This window comes from Dendrobates tinctorius, unplaced genomic scaffold, assembly GCF_039654945.1.
Source record: "Dendrobates tinctorius isolate UK_male_01 unplaced genomic scaffold, ASM3965494v1 ptg000332l, whole genome shotgun sequence".
NCBI lineage: Eukaryota > Metazoa > Chordata > Amphibia > Anura > Dendrobatidae > Dendrobates > Dendrobates tinctorius.
The window spans coordinates 5,257,593-5,281,248 of NW_027361998.1; the positions used below are offsets into that span (position 1 = coordinate 5,257,593).

The 23,656-nt window shown below is 48.2% G+C and overlaps 1 protein-coding gene across 1 annotated transcript; it reads right to left on the reverse strand.

The window, feature by feature from the left end:
• Nucleotides 1-14,791: 14,791 nt before the first annotated feature.
• Nucleotides 14,792-15,682, reverse strand: LOC141074315 (taste receptor type 2 member 9-like). Its single transcript, XM_073561944.1, has one exon. The coding sequence runs from the start codon at nucleotides 15,680-15,682 to the stop codon at nucleotides 14,792-14,794; it is 891 nt and encodes a 296-aa protein (XP_073418045.1).
• Nucleotides 15,683-23,656: the final 7,974 nt, after the last annotated feature.

Below are 23,656 nucleotides of genomic sequence, written 5' to 3' on the forward strand. Positions count from 1 at the left end.
TACTGTCGCTGACATTCAGCTGTTTGCAAAGGTGGTGCAGAGTTTAAAATCTAATTTTTGGTTGATAATACTGTGCTTCTATCACACTCTCTGAGCAATATGTGGGAAAAAGCGAGGCCATGGTGGAAGGGGAATTAGGCTTGGTGTTCAAGGTGTATGTGGTAATATTTGTGAAAGCACTAGTGAAGCAATGTCACATCCTATGCAAAGACAAGCAATGTGCTTGGGCAGCTAGTCACAGAGAACTACACTTTATGTTTATGATTAATCTATATATTGCCTTCTATTAAAATAAAAAAAAAAATAATAAAATAATAAAGTTGACACATTTGCACCGGAGAAAAAGAAATGACTCACAGAGACATGACTACCTGTAAGTGCTGTGCATCCGGTTGTCCCTTGAAAGTGTAGATCGCCTAACGTTCCTTAAGATGAACAAGTCACGGATCTCTGGCACCCCCAGGAGTCCAGTTGCAACAGTGACATTGCCTCTCGGGAGAGGTTATGACAAGCCTGGAAGCAGAGAGGAGTTCCCTGGTCAGGTAACCACTACACACAATACTTTTCCTACTCCAGAGTCCAGGCCAGAAGGGGGAGCACTGAACCCTGTTTTAGGGGAGCATCCAGCATGTTCTGGGCTGGAGGAGGAGTTAGTTATTGAGTCTGGGATGGGGAAGCAGCAAGAAGCATGAAAGAGCTGCTCCCCAGACTAACGTAGAAGGGGGAAAGGAGAAAGAGCTGAGAGAAGCCTGGGGGAAGTGAAACTGTAAGTAAGTTCACACCAGGTCGGTGAGCTGGAAACTGGACACCGGAGTCTATGGCTGTCTGGGAACGACAGTCTCAGTAGCCAAATCAGGAGAGCAGGTGACTGCAAGCCTCCTGGCCTCACAAAGGCCCCTGAGAAAGAGCAGCATATGAGAGCCTGGAGCTGCCACAGAGGATGAGACGCGAGCAGCCTGCCATAAGGGCAAGTACTAAAGACTGTAGAGAACAGAGGACCAAGCATAGCTTCAAGCTGCAGGGACCTCAGACACTAGCACAGAAAGGAAGCCTCCAACACTTGATTCAAGGGACTCTGATCTGCTTTCAGGCTGCTGGATCTCCATTTCCATCTGTACTGCGGACCAAACTGTGTGTAAAGCTTTGGAAACTGCATCCATCTGTGTTTTCTGCCTCCTTCCTGCTTCACCAACTCAGCACTGCTACAACCTTTACCTCACACTACATCATATTAACATATACTGCAACTGCCCTGGGACGACAGCTCTGCCTGTGGAGAGCTATTCCAACTTTGCTGCATCCTACAATCCATCCCAGAGGATCTGCACTGCTGCGCTGGTCCCTATTTGATTAGATACCACAGGTGGCGTCACAAATTTATCTACACATAAACTTTATTCCTCACTTTTCATGGATGCTCAGAGCCACGGACCGGGTCACTGCTGCCGTGACACATCCTTTTAAGACACCAGCCTGGTAGCGAGTGACCCTGCTGGTGCATCGCTAAATGTAACGGGACCTATAGCAAAAGGTAAGCAGAACAATAAGGTCAGATAACATGAAAAAAAACTCCCAATCATTAAACGTTTTAATCAGAATGACTTATCAACAAAGAACACACACTTTCTTTTAAAATGATGTTTCCACATCTCCATTCCAGAAGGCAAGAACAATTAAACAGTAAGGAACCTGGTCTCTCCTTTAGCCACAGAATCCTCCTCTTTATTGTTCTTCAAGAATAGTTGACATCATTAAATTACATAAAGACATAAAAAAAGCGTAACAAAATATTTCCCAAAACACATTTTTTAATCATAGGCTTTACTTTCTGTAGCATTATGATTTTTTTTTTTTACAATTTTACAAATATGCAATTGAATTTTTTTTCCAGCGTTTTCTCCAAATTAGTGTTGATATATTGACTCAAAGTATTTTTTGCCAGAAAACTGACCTAAAATATCCAAAATAAATGTCACCAACTTTTTGTGCAAAGCGAAGACCATAACAAATAAATGGAGAGCTGCATAGACAAGATGAATGCTGGCCAAAGGAGAGGGTTCATTTTTTACTTTTGTATCTAATTTCTTGCCATTTTGAAAGCAGGAAAGCAGCGACCGGACGCCTTTTTTTTGGGGGGGGGATTTAGGCCAATTATATCGCAAGATATTCAGATTCTGGAAAATTCATAATTTATTTTTTTATAATTCACCATAAATTTTAGTAGCCTCAAAACAATTTACTCTCTACTATATAAACTTTTGATTTGTAAAAAATTTTTTTGCATATGTTAGTAGTTACTTACAGTTTAAAAAGAATTTCAGTATGCAATATTTATCCTTTATTTCTCGCCTAGATCACTCTAATATCCTGAATCTACCTTCATCAGTCATAATACGGGGCATTGAACTTCAGTTCTTTCTCACAGACAAGTTTTGACTTAAGGTCCCGTTACATTTAGCGATGCACCAGCAATCCCGACAACGACACGACCCGGTCAGGATCGCTGGTGCATCTCTAAATGGTCGCTAGTGAGCTGCCAAACAGGAAGATCTCACCAGCAACGCAGCGATGCTCGGTGGTCGTCACTTACCTGTCACACGCAGCGATGATGACAACTTCTGTCCGCATCCATGCGTCGCTCGTTGGCGCCAGCAGGACGCCGACGATGAGAAATGGACCAAGACGATCTCGCGCGATCAGCGATATCCCGTCGGAGGTAACTGTTCACAGGTTGTGTCTGGTATGGCAGCTCAGCCGTATTTTACATGAATGGATCTAAGTTACATTGCCAACCAAAGCCTTTAGATAGCTGTGGCTATATTTCTGAAAGAAAGCAGCCATGTTTCTCTAATCTTGGACAACCCAGTAAAGTTGAAGAAGCAATCAAAATATCAAGTCTTAAAATGACCCTAACGTTGACTTATCATTAGAGTTGAGCGATACCAGCCGATACTTGAAAATATCGGATCGGAATGGATCGGCCGATCTTAAAAAAAAGTATCGGTATCGCCGATTCCGATACCGGGAACCAATGCAAGTCAATGGGGCCAAAATATCGGAATTAAAAAAAACCCTTTCTTTCCTTGTAGGTTAATTCTACATGAAGAAAAACAACTAAGAATAATGTAGAATGTATTGTGGGAGGTGGAGGAGACATTAAAGCCATAGAGGTTTAGCCCAATCAAATGGAATAGCAGGAATTAAACTTTTTTTTTAAAGACGTTAGGAGTTACAAAGATATTGACTATGTTAGCCTCATTTATATTTTGCCAGACATGTATGTCTTCTTCTTCTTTCTTCTTTCTTCTTCTTTCTTATTCTTCCTTTTTTTACCTTCTTCTTCTTCTTCCTTTTTTTACATTCTTCTACTTCCTTTTTTTACATTCTTCTTCTTATTCCTTTTTTTACATTCTTCTTCTTCTTCCTTTTCTTACATTCTTCATATTCAACAATTATTATTCTACATATTCAACTTCTTCATCTTCTTCCTATTCTTCTTCATCATATTCTTATTTGTGTCAGGCATTCTATGGGAATGTGGACAGAGCAGGCGACATTGCCGGACACACATCAGGGGATTAACTGACCGGACTGAACACCTGTAACACAGGAACAAGTGTGGATTGTGCAGACGCCACTTCGGAGCTGTAACTGGCAGGGTTGGAGGACAGGGGAAATACGAGAGACAGTGGAACCACAGGCCTAATTGGAGCACGGTTAAAAATCAGTAGTAGTAGGACTGTGTAGGCAGCAGGAGACTTTGCCATCCACACAGCAGGGGATCAGCTAGCGTTACTGAACCCCACTGAGACACGGGAGCAAGTGTCTCTTTCCGTGTGGACGGCACTTCCGAGCTACAACTGGCTGTGTTGAAGCCCAGGAAATAGGAGGGTGTAGGCAGAGGACTACTGTCTTTGGAATGCGGAGACAGCAGGAAAGACTGCCATCCACACAGCAGGGGAACAGCTGACGTTACTGAACCCCACTGAGACACGGCAGCAAGTGTCTCTTTCCGTGTGGACGGCACTTCCGAGCTACAACTGGCTGTGTTGAAGCCCAGGAAATAGGAGGGTGTAGGCAGAGGCCTACTGTCTTTGGAATGCGGAGACAGCAGGAGAGACTGCCATCCACACAGCAGGGGAACAGCTGGCGTTACTGAACCCCACTGAGACACGGGAGCAAGTGTCTCTTTCCGTGTGGACGGCACTTCCGAGCTACAACTGGCTGTGTTGAAGCCCACGAAATAGGAGGGTGTAGGCAGAGGCCTACTGTCTTTGGAATGCGGAGACAGCAGGAGAGACTGCCATCCGCACAGCAGGGGAACAGCTGGCGTTACTGAACCCCACTGAGACACGGGAGCAAGTGTCTCTTTCCATGTGGACGGCACTTCCGAGCTACAACTGGCTGTGTTGAAGCCCAGGAAATAGGAGGGTATAGGCAGAGGCCTACTGTCTTTGGAATGCGGAGACAGCAGGAGAGACTGCCATCCACACAGCAGGGGAACAGCTGACGTTACTGAACCCCACTGAGACACGGCAGCAAGTGTCTCTTTCCGTGTGGACGGCACTTCCGAGCTACAACTGGCTGTGTTGAAGCCCAGGCAAAATCTCGGTGTAGGCTGAGGCCTACTGTCTTTGGAATGCGGAAACAGCAGGAGAGACTGCCATCCACACAGCAGGGGAACAGTTGACGTTACTGAACCCCACTGAGACACGGCAGCAAGTGTCTCTTTCCGTGTGGACGGCACTTCCGAGCTACAACTGGCTGTGTTGAAGCCCAGGAAATAGGAGGGTGTAGGCTGAGGCCTACTGTCTTTGGAATGCGGAGACAGCAGGAGAGACTGCCATCCACACAGCAGGGGAACAGCTGACGTTACTGAACCCCACTGAGACACGGCAGCAAGTGTCTCTTTCCGTGTGGACGGCACTTCCGAGCTACAACTGGCTGTGTTGAAGCCCAGGAAATAGGAGGGTGTAGGCAGAGGCCTACTGTCTGTGGAATGTGGAGACAGCAGGAGAGACTGCCATCTCCACAGCAGGGGAACAGCTGGCAGTGCTGAACCCCACTAACACTTGAACGAATGTGTTTGGCTCTGTGGAGACGACACTTCTGAACACCAACTGACGCTGTTGGAGCCCAGGATTAGGCGAGGAGCAGGCTGGGGCCTGTTGCTTTTGGCAGGTGAAGGCAGCAGGAGAGGCTGCCATCCACACAGCAGGGGGACAGCTGACGTTACTGAACCCCACTGAGACACGGCAGCAAGTGTCTCTTTCCGTGTGGACGGCACTTCCGAGCTAAAACTGGCTGTGTTGAAGCCCAGGAAATAGGAGGGTGTAGGCAGAGGCCTACTGTCTGTGGAATGTGGAGACAGCAGGAGAGACTGCCATCTCCACAGCAGGGGAACAGCTGGCAGTGCTGAACCCCACTAACACTTGAACGAATGTGTTTGGCTCTGTGGAGACGACACTTCTGAACACCAACTGACGCTGTTGGAGCCCAGGATTAGGCGAGGAGCAGGCTGGGGCCTGTTGCTTTTGGCAGGTGAAGGCAGCAGGAGACTTGCCATCTCCACAGCAGGGGAACAGCTGGCAGTGCTGAACCCCACTAACACTGTAACGAATGTGTTTGGCTCTGTGGAGACGACACTTCTGAACACCAACTGACGCTGTTGGAGCCCAGGATCAGGCATGGAGCAGGCTGGGGCCTACTGGATTTTGGCAGGTGTAGGCAGCAGGAGACTTGCCATCTCCACAGCAGGGGAACAGCTGGCAGTGCTGAACCCCACTAACACTTGAACGAATGTGTTTGGCTCTGTGGAGACGACACTTCTGAACACCAACTGACGCTGTTGGAGCCCAGGATTAGGCGAGGAGCAGGCTGGGGCCTGTTGCTTTTGGCAGGTGAAGGCAGCAGGAGACTTGCCATCTCCACAGCAGGGGAACAGCTGGCAGTGCTGAACCCCACTAACACTTGAACAAATGTGTTTGGCTCTGTGGAGACGACACTTCTGAACACCAACTGACGCTGTTGGAGCCCAGGATTAGGCGAGGAGCAGGCTGGGGCCTGTTGCTTTTGGCAGGTGAAGGCAGCAGGAGACTTGCCATCTCCACAGCAGGGGAAGAGCTGGCAGTGCTGAACCCCACTAACACTTGAACGAATGTGTTTGGCTCTGTGGAGATGACATTTCTGAACACCAACTGACGCTGTTGGAGCCCAGGATCAGGCGTGGAGCAGGCTGGGGCCTACTGGATTTTGGCAGGTGTAGGCAGCAGGAGACTTGCCATCTCCACAGCAGGGGAACAGCTGGCAGTGCTGAACCCCACTAACACTTGAACGAATGTGTTTGGCTCTGTGGAGACGACACTTCTGAACACCAACTGACGCTGTTGGAGCCCAGGATTAGGCGAGGAGCAGGCTGGGGCCTGTTGCTTTTGGCAGGTGTAGGCAGCAGGAGACTTGCCATCTCCACAGCAGGGGAACAGCTGGCAGTGCTGAACCCCACTAACACTTGAACGAATGTGTTTGGCTCTGTGGAGACGACACTTCTGAACACCAACTGACGCTGTTGGAGCCCAGGATTACGCATGCCGCATGCAGAGGCCAATGGGCAGCGGTTTTTATGGAGGTTGTTGACTACTACTGATTCTAACCATGCTCCACTTAGGCCTCTGGCTCCACTGTCTCTACTATTTACCCTGGCCTCCAACCCCGCCAGCTACATCTCTGAAGTGGCGTCAGCACAATCTACACTTGTTCCTGTGTTACTGGTGCTCAGTCCCGTCAGTTGATCCCCTGATGTTTGTCTGGCAAGTTCGCCAGCTCTGTCCTCATTCCCACTACTGGTTATGGGAATGTGGACAGAGCAGGAGACCTTGCCGGACACACATTAGGGGATAAACTGATGGGACTGAGCCACAGGAACACAGGAACAAACAAGTGTAGATTGTGCTGACGCCACTTCAGAGATGTAGATGGCGGGGTTGGAGGCCAGGGGAAATAGTAGAGACAGTGGAGCCAGAGACCTAAGTTGGGCACGGTTAAAAATCAGTAGTGGTTTGAATGTTGATGGAGCTGGTGACTTTGCCGTCCACACAACAGGGGATCAGCTGGCGTTACTGAACCCCACTAACACAGGAGCTAGTTTGTTTCTCTGTGCAGACGACACATCTGAGCGACAACTGGCTGTGTTGAAGCACAGGGATTATAGTTCAGGTGGTAGAAAAATGAACACACCAGCAGACCTGGATACAGTTGCCAACCACTAATTTAGTCTGTAAGAGAAATGGCAAAGTCTTTGGAGATCCAGGCCTTGTTCATTTTCAGAAAAGGCAGCCGGTCAACATTATCGGAAGATAGTCGCGTGCGACGGTCTGTTAGTACACCACCTGCGGCACTAAAGACGCGTTCCGATAATACACTGGCAGCAGGGCAAGCCAGCACCTCCAATGCATACTGGCTAAGCTCTGGCCATGTATCCAGCTTAGAGACCCAAAACTTGAAGGGGGAAGAGCCATCTGGGAGTACAGTGACAGGGCAAGACATGTAGTCTGACACCATCTGACGGAAGCGTTGCCTCCTGCTGATTCGAGGCGTCGCTGATGGTGTAGACAATTGTGGTGGACACACAAAACTTTGCCACATTTGGGCCAGAGTGGTCTTGCCTTGTGCTGCGGCACTGCCTCTGCTCCCTCTTTGTGCAGAGTTTCCTCCACTGCCTCGACGCACAGAGCTGCTTTGTAAAGCACTAGCAACAATGCTGTCGGGTGGAATGGAAAACATTATGGACTGCACCAGTGACTCTTCGTACTCCCGCAGTTTACGCTCCCGGTTCAACGTTGGTATGAGCCTTTGTACGCTGTCCCGGTAGCGAGGATCTAGGAGGGTGTACACCCAATAATCAGCCGAGACGAGAATGTGGGCGATGCGGCGGTCGTTTCTCAGGCACTGCAGCATGAAATCAACCATGTGCTGCAGACTCCCAACTGCCAAAGAACCGCTGTCCCCTGTTTGAGGCGTGACCTCGCCCTGCTCTGCATCACCCCACCCTCGCTGTACATACTGAGTAGAGGTTTGTGTACCTCCCTCCTCTGGAGAGATGTCTTCCTCCTCCATCGACTCCTCCTCATCCTCCTCACAAAGTGTCCCCTGCCTAGGCCTTTGTGAGGAAACACGTAGCGCAGACTGTCCAGAAGCAGATGGCATTTGGGACTCCTCATCCTCCACCTCTTCCGAAACCTCATCCCTTAGTGCTTGCAGTGTTTGTTGAAGCAGGCAGATAAGGGGGACAGTCATGCTGACTAGTGCATCATCTGCACTCGCCATCCGCGTGGATTCATCGAAGGCACGCAAAACGAGGCAGATGTCCTTCATAGAGGCCCACTCAATGGTGCTGAAGTGTGAACGGCGCACAGTGCGACTTGTTTGCGCCTGATGCAGCTGGTACTCCATGACTGCTGCCTGCTGCTCACACAACCGCTCCAACATATGTAACGTTGAATTCCACCGGGTAGGTAGGTCACATATGATGCGATGTTCCGGAAGGCCAAATCGTCGCTGCAGAGCAGCGAGGCGCGATCTTGCCGTGCTGGAACGCCGCAAGTGAGCGCACTCTATGCGGACCTTGTGCAACAGTGCATCAAGATCCGGATAGTCCCTCAGAAAGCTCTGCACGACCAAGTTAAGCACATGTGCCAGACATGGGATGTGTGTGAGGTTGCCTAGGCCAAGAGCTGCCACCAGATTTCGGCCATTGTCACACACTACCAAGCCCGGCTGGAGATTCGCTGGCCCAAACCACACATCGCTCTCCTGATTGATAGCATTGCAGAGCTCCTGCGCTGTGTGGCTTCGATTCCCCAAAGAAATTAATTTGAGTACAGCCTGTTGACGTTTGGCCACGGCTGTGCTCATATCGGTCGTAACAGGCTCCTGCTCTGCTGTTTCTGAGGAACTTGAGTAGGAGGAGGAGTCTATGTGTACAGACTGGAGTCCTGCAATCCGTGGCGTTGGAAGAACACGTACAGCGCCACTCTCCAGATCTGTACCCGGCTCCACAACATTGACCCAGTGGGCAGTGAGGGAAAGGTATCGTCCCTGTCCATGGTTACTGGTCCACGCATCGGTGGTCAGATGGACCTTGCTACTAACGGCGTTTAGTAGCGCATGTTTTATTTTGCCCTAAACATGTTTCTGCAGGGCAGGGACGGCTCGCCTGCTGAAATAAAAGCGGCTGGGCACGTTGTATTGGGGGACTGCCAATGCCATTAAGTCCCGGAAGGTGTCAGTGTCCACCAGCCTGAATGACAGCATTTCAACTGCCAGAAGTTAGGCAATGCCAGCATTCAGAGACTGTGCTCGGGGATGGTTTGCCGAGTAAGGGCGCCTTTTATCCCATGCCTGTGCTACCGATGGCTGTGATGGACGGGAATGTGCTGCTATGGGTGGAATCTGACAGGGTCTCCGGACAACAGTGGCAGAGGTTCTTCCTTGGCGATCCTGTGAGGAAGCCGAACCAGCAGTGTGTGAGCTGGAGGAAGAGGCCCCAACACGAACTGAAGAGGTGGTAGGTGGTGCTGTACGTTGGCCTACGTCTTCAGGGTGTCTCTGCAACTCCAACTCGTGCTTGGTGCGCACATATTTGTGGTATTGAGGTTGCTGACATTTCTCCCTCTTTTGACTTTCTGATGACACAGCTTGTATTTGACAAAGCAAATGTCATCTGCAACTGTGTCAAAAAAGGACCACGCACTGCAAGTCTTGGGAGCGCCCGTTTTGCGTTTGGAATGAGGAATGCTCCTAACGGGTGCCGAAGTGGAGGGTACAGGCAACCAAGTCTTCCCCCTCCCTCTGCCTCCTGATTTGGCCGGTAGGGGAATCTCTTCCTCCGAGCTGCTCCCACCACCTTCCTGTTCTTCCCGCCATGATGGGTCAAGGACTTCATCATCTTCCCTCCCCTCTTCAAACAGCTGCTTCTCCGGGGTTGTCTCGCCACCACCGTACGCACCAGAAAGTGGCAACTGAGTCTCGTCATCATCTGATGCGTACTGAGGTGTGCTGACCATAGGCACTGGCCCACTCGCCTCTTCAGATTCAGAGGGACAAAGAAGTTGCGCATCACTGCATACTCCCTCTTCTTCACATTCAGGAATGCTGCTTGGCTGGCCCCCTCTTTCCAAGCCAACAGATTCCGAGAACAGAAGTAGAGACTGTGATGGCTCCTGTCCATGTCTCTCTGACTGCCTGGGCACTTTGGCAGGTGGTGAAGAGACAGATGGTTGCTCTTCGGTGCTCTGGTCCTGAGAGGCTGTGGAAGTAATTGAAGTCGATGCGTTAGCTGCCATCCATCCGACAACGGCTTCAATTTGTTCCTCCCGCAGCAGTGGGGTACGTTGAGGTCCTACAAAGCTGCGCATAAAGGACTGTTGCCTGCTAAAACTGGGGGATGCTGATCCACTGGTGCCCGCAGCAGGCCCAGAATCCCCACGTCCTCTACCTGCAGAATCCCCACGTCCTCTCCCTGCAGAATCCCCACGTCCTCTCCCTGCTGAAACTCCACGCCCACGCGCCTTACTCCCTGCCTTCTTCATCTTGCCAGACTGCTTAAGATAGGCAGAAAATACAAAGGAGGGCCTTAGTGTGCTTATTCCTGAACAGCTGGTTACAGGTACAAGAAACACTAATTTTATGAAGTGTGTGTGTGTGGACTACACTTTAATAGGAGCTGATGTGGCCTACACAAGTTCCAAATGTAGTGTTTGGTGAACTTTTTTTGTGGTTTCTTTGTTGGAAACAAACTCAAAGTATGTGAACAAAAAATTGAAACTGATAGTATCACCAACTTTTTGGAGCTATTACAATGCAGGCAGGTAACCTACAATGCAAAAGATGAGGCTCCAAAAAAATTGGGTAACACTAATCTGGCTGCGCCGGCAGGGCATAAGCCAGAAAAAAAGGCTCCTCTATCTACTCCTATATAGTGTTTGCAACCAACCAATGTTGATGGATACGGATGGATGCACACTAATAGGAGAAGAAAAAATGAGCTGCACTCAAAGACAAATATGTGTGAGGCAGTGACGCACGTTGAGCGTCCTACAACCAGACGTAGCTGCAGGACACTCTACTCAGCGTGAGCTGCACTCACACACAGTCAGAGACCTCTCAGACAGCCGTGAACAGTGCAGCAAAGTGGACACTAGCACTGAAAGGCTGCAGAAAGGCTCCGCTGTCTACTACTAGTGTTTGCAACCAACGTATATGGATACGGATGGAAGCACACTAGATTGAAATTATGTAAAAAATGCAGCTCAAAAATTAAAAGATGTTTGAGGCAGCAGTGATCACACTGGGTGGCCTACAGCCTGACGTGGCTGCAGGACCCACTCCACAGCGTGAGCTGCACTCACACAGCCCTTGCAGACAGCTGTGAACACTGCTGCTAGGGCAAAGAAGGCTACAGTGGTGGTTTATGTAGCCTGGGTAAAGCACTAGATGTTTGGTGGAATCGCTATTTCTAACTGTCCCTCACAGTCTTCTACAGCAGCCTGTCCCTAACTGAATTCACAGCAGAGTGAACCAGAAATGGCGGCTGCGGTGGCTTTTATAGTGCATCATGACATCATTTCGGCAGCCAATCACAGCCATGCCAATAGTTAACATGCCTACATGCCTAACAGGATGTGCCCACACTTCGGAGGATTCCCATTGGCTTAATCAAAGCAAGCAGGCTCATAGCATGATGGGAACTTCCGATTCCGGTATCCGATATGACAAAAGAATCGGAAGTCAGTATCGGAATTCCGATACCGCTAATATCAGCCGATACCCGATACTTGCGGTATCGGAATGCTCAACACTACTTATCATTAATTTTCCTTTCTCAAAATTTGGACAAGTTTTAGATATAAAATCTTCTCCAACTGAAGTTTTAACTAGAACCCATAGGCAAAGAGCTAGCCATAGGGACTGCAGTGACAACCAAGGGTCCTTTTGTCCCATATGAAGAAACCAAAAACATGTAATATTAAAGACAAGTGTAGTGACCAGCAGATTCTCAGGATGCAGTGACGAGACACGAGACTGAGTGTGATTGGTAAAATAAATATTTATAAATTGGTGCCGCTGGGGCTGTGCTGAACAAATCAAATGGGCAACAACAAACTGTCCTCACAGGGACGCAATAACATTTACAACACTTTTCCTTATACTAAATGCGACTAATCCGGCTAGTCTGGGTGTTGTAGGCCACGTACGACCGAACTAAGGGTCCTTATTTCCAATGGACAATTTATCCTTCCAGGCATCGTTCAGGATCGCAGATGCGGCCACTCAGAGGTCGCTGATGCGGTTGCCTTGATGCCCCGATGTCCCGGGATGATTTGGGTTCGATGGGCCCTGGAGGATCTGTACTGGTTGGGCATAACAGGCCCTGAAGAATCCATACTGGCCGGCACAACAGGCCCTGAAGAAACGGTGCTGGTGGGGCACAACAGGCCCTGAAGAAACGGTGCTGGTGGGGCACAACAGGCCCTGAAGAAACGGTGCCAGTGGGGTGCAACAGGCCCTGAAGAAATGATGCCGATGAGGCGCAACAGGCCCTGAAGAAATTATGCTGGTGGGGCGCAACAGGCCCTGAAGAAATGATTCTGGTGGGGCGCAACAGGCCCTGAAGAAATGATGCTGGTGGTGCGCAACAGGCCCTGAAGAAATGATGCCGGTGGGGCGCGGTAATGACGCAGTCTCTAAATCTATCGTTCACCAGTCTCTGCCCTGATTCCCTCAGCAAACCAGACTGGGGCCTCTACTGCCGCCTGTAGCGAGGTGGCGCCCCCTGGGGCCGGTGATTACAGGGTCACAGCTGTGGAAGAAGGCAGGGGGCAGTGTCCTGACCGCTGTAAAGGAATGGTCTATAGTTGCAGCGGTCAGTGGAGGTCGTGGACTTGTCACAGCAGGACGGGAAACAGTGGGGGCGGTTGTATTTGACCGTATGAGGGGAGCGTCCGCCAGTGCAAGGCTCTCACGTGTCACTAGTCCGCGGCTTTCCTTTCACAGGGCCCTGTCGGTCTCTCCACAACACACCGTCCGCTCCCTCGGTCCTCTCTGTCTCACCCGACTTCTTGTCTGTTGTCTGGCTCTCTGTCAACTGCCACTTCAGCGCGCCCCCTGCTCCTTTTATCCTTGCCCCGCCTCCTGTTTCCCTGACAACTTCAGTCAAGTCTTTTCTTTTACTGTCCTCCCAGTATCGTTCCCTCAGGAACCCTGATGGCGATCCCCTGGGCACCTGCCCCTTCACTGTCTGGGAGTCCTCCTCCCCACACAAGTGTGATAACCGAGAAAAGTAGATTTTTCAACTAGTGCATTGAATTTCAGACAATGCAACTGTTCATTAGGTTTCATTGCAAATTTAGGAATGCCGCCTTAAGAATGTCGACAGTGAGGTGAACTATAGCGCTGCAGAAGTCAGCATAGGATTTGACAGAACTCTATAGTCAGTGAGGTCCATTATGACTTCTGGGACCATTACTGAAGGTGCCATAAGACTGATTTAGTGATGCATTCTCTTCTAAGTTTTCACACTTCAGCGAGAGTCCTGGCCACCCAGGGAACTACAGTCGGACATTTTTTCTCTAAAACTATTTTAGGCTGTGTGCCCAAGTTGCTTTTTTTTCGCAGTGGAAACGCTTAAAAAACGCTATCAAAACGCATCCCATGCAATCCTATGGGATTCTGCAGTTGCTGTGCCCATGCTGTGGATTTTACCGCTGTGGAATTGCATAGCAGTAAAATACACAGCATGTTCATTATTTCTGTGGAATCGCGGCGATTCCGCCGCCATAGGATTGCATTGAACGCTCACTTTACGCATGTGGCTATGCCCACCATGTGTAAAGTGAGCGCTTCATGTGGTGATTGTACCCAGGGTCTGAAGGAGAGGAGACTGTCCTCCAGGCCCTGGGTACCATATACCTGAGTTAAAATAAAAAATCAGGATATACTTACCTTCTGATGGCCCCCGGAGCTCTCCCGCCTGTCTGCCACGCTGCCAGCATCTTCTGTTCCCAGGGATGCATTGCGTTAATCACCCCAGATGACGTCACGGTTTCATGACCGCTACGTCATCTGAGGTGATTCTTGCAATGCATCCCTGGGAACTGAGCTTGCCGGCAGCATCGCTGAGGGCCGGAGGCCGACAGAAGGTGAGTATATCCCTATTTTTTTAATTATTTTTTACATTCTATCTTTTACTATTGAGGCTGCATAGGCAGCCTCAATAGTAAAGAGGTGGTCACACTTGTCAAGCACTATGCTTGTGTGTGACCAACCTGTCAATCACTTTTCCAAGCGATGCTTCAAATCACTTGGAAACGCTAGCATTCTGCAAGCTAAAAACGCCTGCAAAACGCTTGTGTTTTGCGGGAAAATGCATGCGAATTCCGCGTGCGTTTTACCCGCGGCAGGAAGTTGCGGAAATGCTGCGGACATTTCTGCAGCATTTCTGCAACGTGGTCACATAGCCTTACTCCAGATCTGATCTGTCCATAAAATGTAACAAGGAACTATTTACTTATAAAGATTGTTATGAGGTGCCAAAGACCAATACAGTCCAGATTCAAGAGTGTTCAGGATACAAAAGACCATGGTTTTCTACGCAAGGAGACTAGTTGACCTTGTCGTTGGACGTCAATCTACTAGACATTGATGAGGCCATCTTTAATAGACATGCCACATGCTTAAGATATCAGAGCGAGATAACATTTTCCCATGGCTCGAGAGTCATGTTCACTTCTCTTAATTAAGCCTCTTGATTTTGTAAATGATGAAGAATCTTGGAGAGCCATTTCTTCAGCTTGGCAGTTGCAAAGATCATATATATAGAATGGAAGGTTAAGAGACTGCTCAATGTAAAACTAGGAATGATAACACCAAAAAAACAATAATAGCTTTGTATAAAGAAGTTAATGCAAACATACATTGCACAATTAATGGCAGAGATGCCCGTACATTTCATTGTCCTGTAATAGACGACCAGAGACGATGTTAAGTTCTTGTTTCCTTTCATCTGATTTACGTGAAAACAGAGGGAGAAGATCAGAAGCGCTGAAGCCAAGAAACATATCACCAATGGTGCCATATTAAACAGCATAAGTAGAGCAACTCTTGTCCGATCGAGCTGAGTATCAATGTATGAAAAAAAACGTGTTGAATTCTGTGAATATGATTTATAATGGATTCCATTGCCCACCGATGATAGACCAACCGAGACAAAAACAATTGCAGCTATTATGTGCAAGATCCTTTTGGAAATAATTATTCTTAAGTTTAGGAGGAAGATGCTGTGAAGGTTGGAGATTTTCAAGTAGTGGACAACAGAGAGAAGAGTACAGAACCAGATGAAAGAATAGATTGCGGAATCGTAACCAACATTAATGAGAAAACCGGACACCAAATAATAAGTGACGCAGGGCGAGCCCCAGAAAATATTCAGCTGGATGATACATTGTAGAAACATCTTCGAAATTGTCATGGAGATGATGACATGGTCAGCCGTAGTCAAGGTTCCTGCTTTTTTCCAGTCAATAACATTGACAACTACGATGAACAGATCGGTTAATAATCCAACAATAAAGTCAATTTCTGCTCCCACAAGAAGGCTCACATTTAACAGAGCGTGTTCTGGATCCATCTCTCCAGTTAGAAGAATTAGAGGAGTGTGAAACTGATTACCAAGCGATCCCGCTATAAGAGCTGTAGCAAAAAATGCAAATGTTCATGCAAAAATAGTTCTCATTAAAACGATTTAACAAAATAGAAAAACAGAAGAAGATTTTGTTGAGTATCGTATTTTACTATGTGACTGGATTAACTGTTTAGTGTCAAATTTTGACCCATCGGGAAACTAATTGTCTTTTTTTTGTTTTATAGAGTGAAAAATAGCGTGCGTCAGTAAAGGGACGGCAGAATACGTCTAAATGGTGTCCCATCCGAGGCAACTGACATGTACAACCACTGACACATGCCCTAATCACAGCGGGTATAGTGCGTACTTCAGCAGACAAAAATATTTGTACTCAGCAAAATGGAGGATACAGAAATCAATATTACCACCATACAGTTACCGCATAGATGTAGATACCAGGTCTATAGATTGCATTACAGTTAAATCCAGTGATTAATAAAAAGTCCTTAATGGTTAATTTATTCACGTTTTCTGTTTTTTCACGTAGCCCACTCCACCAAGATGACTTTTGACAGCTATGACTTGACGCTAGAGAGGAGCGACTTTGCCTTTTTTCGGGTCGAGTCGGGTTTCATGAAACCCGACTTTCTCAAAAGTCGGGTCGAACGAAATCGGACGATTATCATGAAAAGTCGAAGGCCGACTGAAACACGAAACCCAATGCAAGTCAATGGGGAAGCAAAGTTGGCAGTGAGTGGAGGACAGGAAACACACCTACAGTGCCCATTTGAATGGCAAAAACATCAATTTTTATTACTGAAGCTTGTCAACCTTAATTTACTTCATAATAATAGTTATGCACTGAAAACTGGGGGTTATTTGGCTAAAGTTGTGGGGGGGTGGGGCTGGCTCCAGGTTTTCATGTGCCCTGGGCCAAAGAGCGCCCCTTTAACACATACCACAACTCATGCTGCTCCGATACGGTAGAGAAATAGCGGTATAGTACAATGAAAAATACTTCACTTCTTACATCTCATGACTGATGTCGATTTTAAATTCTCCAATAGCTCCAAAAATGGACAGTATATTACTCCATACAGTATTATGGGCACCGCATAGTGCGCCATACAGAGTAATGAGGCCCATATATTTCTCCATACAGAATCATTGGTCCCATATAATGTTTGAAACAGTATATGATGAGCTCCACATAATGCTACAGTATATGTTGGTCCCCATGGATGAAGCTCCACTGTCTTATGGGCCCAAATAATGCTCCATATATAATGGGCCCCATTTCTAATGCTCCAGTGTATAATGGGCCCTGTAAATGCTGCTCCAGTGTCTGATGTCCACCTTTGGAATGCTCCAGTGTATGGTGGGCCCCATATATCATTCTCCAGAGTATAGTGCCCCCCAAAAATTGCTGTCCCAACATTGAAAACAATTAAATAAGTCTCCTCGCTAGGGAATCCCTGTACTAGTCTGGAACCCTCGTCGTCCCCATCTTTCATCTCACTGCACTTGGCTGTTTAGGCAGAGGGCATACAGACGTGATGTCATTGCACTCTCTGATCAGAATATCACTGTCAGGACACGCGGAAGACGTCATGGCAGTGGAGCAGGGAGAGGTAAGTATTTCAACTTTGCAAGTGCTGTGATCCGGAGCAAGCAGGGGGGGCCCACTCATTGGCGATGGCACTGGCACAGGGCCCTTCATAGTACGGCGGTGTGTGGCGGTGTGTCTGACGGCGGGTGGGCCCCCCGGGTGGGCCCCCCTCCCGGTGGGCCCCCCTCCCAACCGCAGAGACACTTTTGCGTACTATGAGGGGCCCTGTGCCAGTGCCATCGCCCATTAGTATGCCCCCCACCTTAAGGAACCTGCACTTTCATCAGCACCTTCCTCTTTGTCACCTTGTAAGGTGGTATAGTATGCGGGAAGAGGAACCTGAGTTTCCTCAGGGTCACATTCTGGCTGTGTAGAGTGTGAGGGGAATGTAGTGGTCTGGGTCAATGTACCAGCAGAATCATCTAGCAGTGGCTGGGCATCAGTGCACTTGTGGCACCCCCAGGAGTACGGTCGCCACAGTGGCATTACCTTCCTCCTAGGGAGTGTGATGTCATGCTTGGGAGCAACGAAGGATCTCTCTAGCAGTTCAACCAACACACAACACATTTCCCACTCCAGGCTAGCAGGGAGACCTCTGAACCTGACTGCTGAGGAGCTGCTCACTGTGGTCGGGAGGAGGTAAGTTAGGGCACTCTGTGCAGGGAAGGGGAAGTGTGTGGACATGAGAAGGGGAGCTGGAGGATGAGCAGAGTTAAGGCTCACTCCTAGCTGGAGCGCATGGTCTTGATTACGGTCTCCGAGTTTGTAGGGACACTGACGTTCCTGAAGCCGAAACCGGAGGAAGTAGCAGTTGTAAATGCTCTGTACCCAACTAAGGCTCGGAGGCCCCAGCATCGACGTGTGGGAGCCAGAAGGAAAAGGCTACGGCTGCCTGCCATACGAGAAAGTTCCAAGAGAGAGTCAACAGCGGGGACTTCATTGAACTCAGCACTGCGAATACCTCAGATAAGCGCTAGAACGGAGGCCACACTACCTATCTGCAGAAAGAGAATTCCAAATTGGCTTCCAGGCTGACCAACTCCTCCATCTGTACTCTGGGTCCTGGACGGCACTTACCAAGTACAGGTAAAGGAACTCCATGACTGTGTCTGTCATCTTTCTCCTGCGCCTGGCACACGGCTCTGCTACATCCTGCACTGCACACCATCTACCAACTCTTTCATCTACCCTGCGACTACAGCCCTACCTGTGCAGGGCTTTTACATCTTAGCTGCACCACAACATCTGTCCCAGAGAAGCGACCCTGCAGCGCTGGTCAATCTAATCAGAAACCACAGGTGGCGTCATGTATCATTCACCTATAAACATAATTCACCCCTTTGCATGGAGGCCCAGGGCAACGGAACGGGTCACCACCACTGTGACACATCCCTGTGAGACACCGGCCCGGTACCAATTAACCCCACTGCCCTGGCTGGCCACTCACACTCCATGTCTGATTCATCTTGGACTTGGGAATTCATGATTTGACTTGATAACCCAGGCATGGTATGATAGAAAGAGCTACATGGACTAATGTGAAGTGTGGCCTGCTGCATCATTCACTTTTGGTGGGGGTGAAGAACACAAGGAAAGGGGTTCTCACTGACCAGGAGCCAGCACTTGATGACTCAGTGCTTACATTTTTGGAAACTTCAGAAGAGGAGGGCATATTTGCTGGAGTCTGTTTCAGCAATGTAAGCCAAAACCAGTTCCTCATGCTCCGCCTTTAAAAGCGGTTAACCTACTCCCAGAAAAGGTAGCCTTCCAGGCGTTCCGGAGCCAGACCATGACGCAGGCTCAACACCTCCTGCCTTAGCTGCTATTGTGCTTTTGCCACTACCAGCAGATGCACCACCACCATCAGCACCAGCTGCCCCCCCCCACGCCCGCGTCCGCGTCCTCTTACACCAAACTTTAAAATTTTGCAGAAAATAGACCCAAAATAACATCAGATATATGGCACTGTATCAGAAGCGTATAGCTCTATTCAGTCAAAGGATAATTGTCAATCTCCCTATATATTCCATCAGTCACACAGAGATGCTCACAGGCTCAGTATGGATTAGACAAGAATATAAAAATTAGGCAAAGTGTACAGTATCATCAGATAGCAGGTATATATAGTATAGTTTAAACATTCGAAATCTCCGTAGATATTTGAGGAGGCACACAGATATTCTCAGGCTCAGTATTGGATTACAACACAATCTAAAAAGCCATAAAACGGTAATGGGTCTCAAGAGTACAGCGGTACACAGTGTAGGTGTCATTGTTGTCAATCTCAGTATTTATTTCCACAGTCAGAAAATAACTCTCACTTGGTCAGTTTGGATTAGACCAGAATATAACAAGCAGTAAATGGGTAATGTATCCCAAGCGTAGAGCTGTATACAGTGTTGGGGTAATTTTTAAATGTACATCTAAATTGCAGCAGTAACCCATAGACACTCACACGCTCAGGATGGATCACACCACAATATAACAAGAAGATCCGCAAGAAATAATCACACATGTGGGACAATGTTCCAGGTGTCAATGATACACTTAGAGTGTTGGTTGGAGGAGGACTTCCTGGCAGAAAGGGTACAGTATCACCAGCTCCCAGGTATATATAGCATAGTTTAAACATTAACAATGTACTTTGATATATCAGGAGTAGTGTTGAGCCACCCCGCTAGTGTTTTGGTTCGTTGCACATGAGGCAAGTTCGTCGAATGTTCGTCGAACGTTTGAAGAACACCGTCGAACCCCATTCAAAACAATGGCAGGCAAACACAAACACATACAAACACATAGAAAACAATTACAAAACACCTTTAAAGGTGTCCCAAAGCAGACAAAATGCTCAGAAGACAAAAATAACATATGGAAAAGGGCAACTACATTTAGAAAAGAGGTGGAGGAGTAAAAGAAGGAGGTGGAGGAGACACAGATATAGGCTTGTCATGCCCTTATGAAGTCAAGAAAGGCTGGAATAAAAATGTAAAATACAAACCAAAAAAAAAAAATTCTGAAATCGAACACGATCATATACCGTCAGACTTCCCACCAATAAATTATAGCAACTGCCGATGGGGCGGCGTTATTCCCACGAACCTCCAAACTGCTTCCATGAAGGCAAAGTGTTTGGTTTCCGGGGGCTGTATGATTGCAAAGCTGAACCTTAAAGGAATGTCCAAAAGGGCACCACCAGGAGTGGAGCCTGTGGCTTAATTGGACTCCACCCGGGAAACCACAACCATACCATTCTCTCGCGCATCACCCCTACTCTGGAACTCTCTACCACAACATATCAGAATCTCATCTACCATCGAAACCTTCAAAAAGAGCCTGAAGACCGACCTCTTCCGACAAGCCTATAACTTGCAGTAACCACCGATCGACCCAAACCACTGCATGACCAGCTCTACCCTCGCCTACTGTATTTTCACCCATCCCTTGTAGATTGTGAGCCTTCGCGGGCAGGGTCCTCTCTCCTCCTGTGCCAGTTATGACTTGTATTGTTTAACATTATTGTACTTGTTTTTATGTATACCCCTCCTTGCATGTAAAGCGCCATGGAATAAATGGCGCTATAACAATAAATATAGATCAGTAGGCAGGCTCAGACGGTCTCAGGCCCAGTATGGATTAGACGTGATTGGACAAAGGTGAGAAAGGGTAACGTATCACCGGATTACAGGTATGTATAGCATAGTTTACACATTAAAAACCTATGTCTATAGATCAGACCCAGTATGGATTAGACGTGATTGGACAAAGGTGAGAAATGGTACATTATCACAGGATAGCAGGTATATATAGCATAGTTTAAACATTTAAAATCTCCGTGTTCTCAGTATGGATTAGACAACAATCTAAAAAGTAGAAAAAAGGAAATGTTTTTGAAGCGTACACCAGTATACACTTTTGGTGGTATTTTTAAATCTTCATATATATTTCTGTCTCAGTAAGACAGTCCAGCCTCTCCGATATAGGAAATGAGATGCATACAATTACTGACATAAAGTCTAGTGATTGTAGAAATCTAGGAATTAACAATCACGGGAAAAACTGCCGTCACAATTCTCAGAGGCGATGCTGACCCTCAATTAATTTGTGTGTGGAGACAGCAAAAACATAACTTTGTGAAGAAAGTGTTGCTGTATCGCAGTACCGTTGATCCCATCAGCGTTACTCATCTCCATCAAATTTTAATCACAGGGGAGATGTAAACATGTTGCTCACTGCCTATCATGATCTGTCATGTAACTTTGGAGAGCAAAAGACAGAAGCCACAGGCCGTAGGCGATTCTATGGGATTGGCATGAGAGGGCACATTTAAAAATGTGCGTCGGAATGTCACGCATCTATGAGTAGGAAAACTGTGAAAGCTGATGATAAACCACCACTGCATGTCATTGTGAGTCGAGGTTCATAAGAAATGGAAGCCATTGATCATCTGAAGTTTGAGCCCGGCCAACGGGACAGGGCATAGCTACGTCTTAACCATCATCTATCAGTTCAACAATTTTGTAGTGGCAGTCCCAGTGAAGGATTTGACAGCCCAGACTACACAGCGGAGGAGCAGGGAGAGGTAAACATTGCAAATGCTGTGGCCCTGCCCAAGCAAGGGGGGCACACTTGTACGTGTCGGTACTGGCACTGGGCCCCTCATAGTACGGCGGTGTGTCTGACGGCGGGTGTGCACCCCCACCGTCAGAGACACTTGATTGCACTATGAGGGACCCTGTGCCAGTGCCCACACCCAAGAGTCAGCCCACCCACCTGTCCAGGGCAAAGGCACTCGCACGGTTGGGTGCGCTAGGTGGTGACCCCGGCCATGGGGGGGAGGCAGCCCAGTTAGGGAGGTTTACAAATTGGCATTTGTTGATGTTGGACATTCAGCTGCTGCAAAAGGTGAAATTGGGCAAGTGCGAGGAAGAGGAGGACCAAAGCAAGTCATTTTTCAGGCAACCTAGGTGTCATCAGGGGAAGGTAGGACAAAATCCTTGGAAACCCATGCATGGTTCATTTTAATGAAGGTTAGATCATCCACATTTTGGGTCGACAGATGGGTCCTTTTTTCTGTCAGGATTGATCCAGCTGCTCTGAAGACTCTTTCTGATAGCACACTTGCAGCTGGGCAAGCGAGCTCCTGTAAGGCATATTGTGCCAATTCAGGCCAGGTGTCCAGTTTAGCGGCCCAATAGTCAAATGGGAATGACCTGTGCGGGAGAACATCGATATGGGACGAGAAGTAGTTTGTAACCATAGTTGACAACTGCTGTCTCCTGTCACTTTCAATCGATGCAGTATTACCAGTCATGTGAGCGGGACTTGAAAAATCAGTTCACAACATGGTCATGAAACCCCTGTCTCCAACGCCACTTCTGCTGTGTGCACCACGAACACCTCTTCCAAGCTGCCCCCGGCCCCTACGACTCGTGTGAGAACCATCACCACTGCTGTGTGCTGGGAATGCCTCAACCAACCGGTTTACCAGAGTTGATTGTTTGTTAGCCAATATTAGGTCAAGGTTCTCCTGTGGCATTATGTTTTGGAATTTCCCTTTATAGCGTGGATCCAGGATGCTGGCCAACCAGTAGTCGTCATAGTTCATCATTTTGGCAATGCGGGGGTCCCCTTTTAGGATCCGCAAGGCATAATCTGACATGTGGGCCAATGTTCCCGGTGTCAATGATGCACTGCGAGTGCTGGGTGGAGGAGCACTTTCTGGCAAATCCACATCCCTCCACTCACGCACAAACCCTGTACCAGAGCTTGCCACGCCAACATTTTCTCTTGCCCCACGAGAAGCATCCTCCTCCCCTAAATAATCATCCCTATCATCATCCTCCGCCTCTTCCTCTTCTTCCTCCACCTCGTCCAGGAGAGGTCCCGGAGCAGACAATGGCTGACTGTCATAAAGTCTTCCCTCCTCCTCTTCCTCCTCATTTACCTCGGCTGCAGACGCCTGCTCCTTAATGTGCGTCAAAGTTTGCATGAGCAGACGCATAAGTGGGATGCTCATGCTTATGATGGCATCGTCTGCGCTTACCAGCCGTGTGCATTCCTCAAAACACTGAAGGACTTTACAGAGGTCTTTCAGCTTCGACCACTGCACACCTGTCAACTCCATGTCTGCCCTCAAAGTGCCTGCCCGTGTATTCTCCCACAAATGCATTACAGCCTGCCTCTGTTTGCACAGCCGCTCAACCATGTGCAGGGTGGAGTTCCACCTTGTTGCAACGTCGATAATTAGGCGATGCTTGGGAAGGTGGAGCAATCGCTGCAGCTTCTGCATACGACTGGAGTGTACCGGCGACCGGCGTATGTGCGAGCACAGTCTTTGAACCTTATGGAGCAGGTCTGTTAACTCCGGATAA

Excerpts from the sequence above, each read along its gene's own strand:
- LOC141074315 (XM_073561944.1), bottom strand. The coding sequence starts at position 15,682 with ATGGATCCAGAACACGCTCTGTTAAATGTGAGCCTTCTTGTGGGAGCA.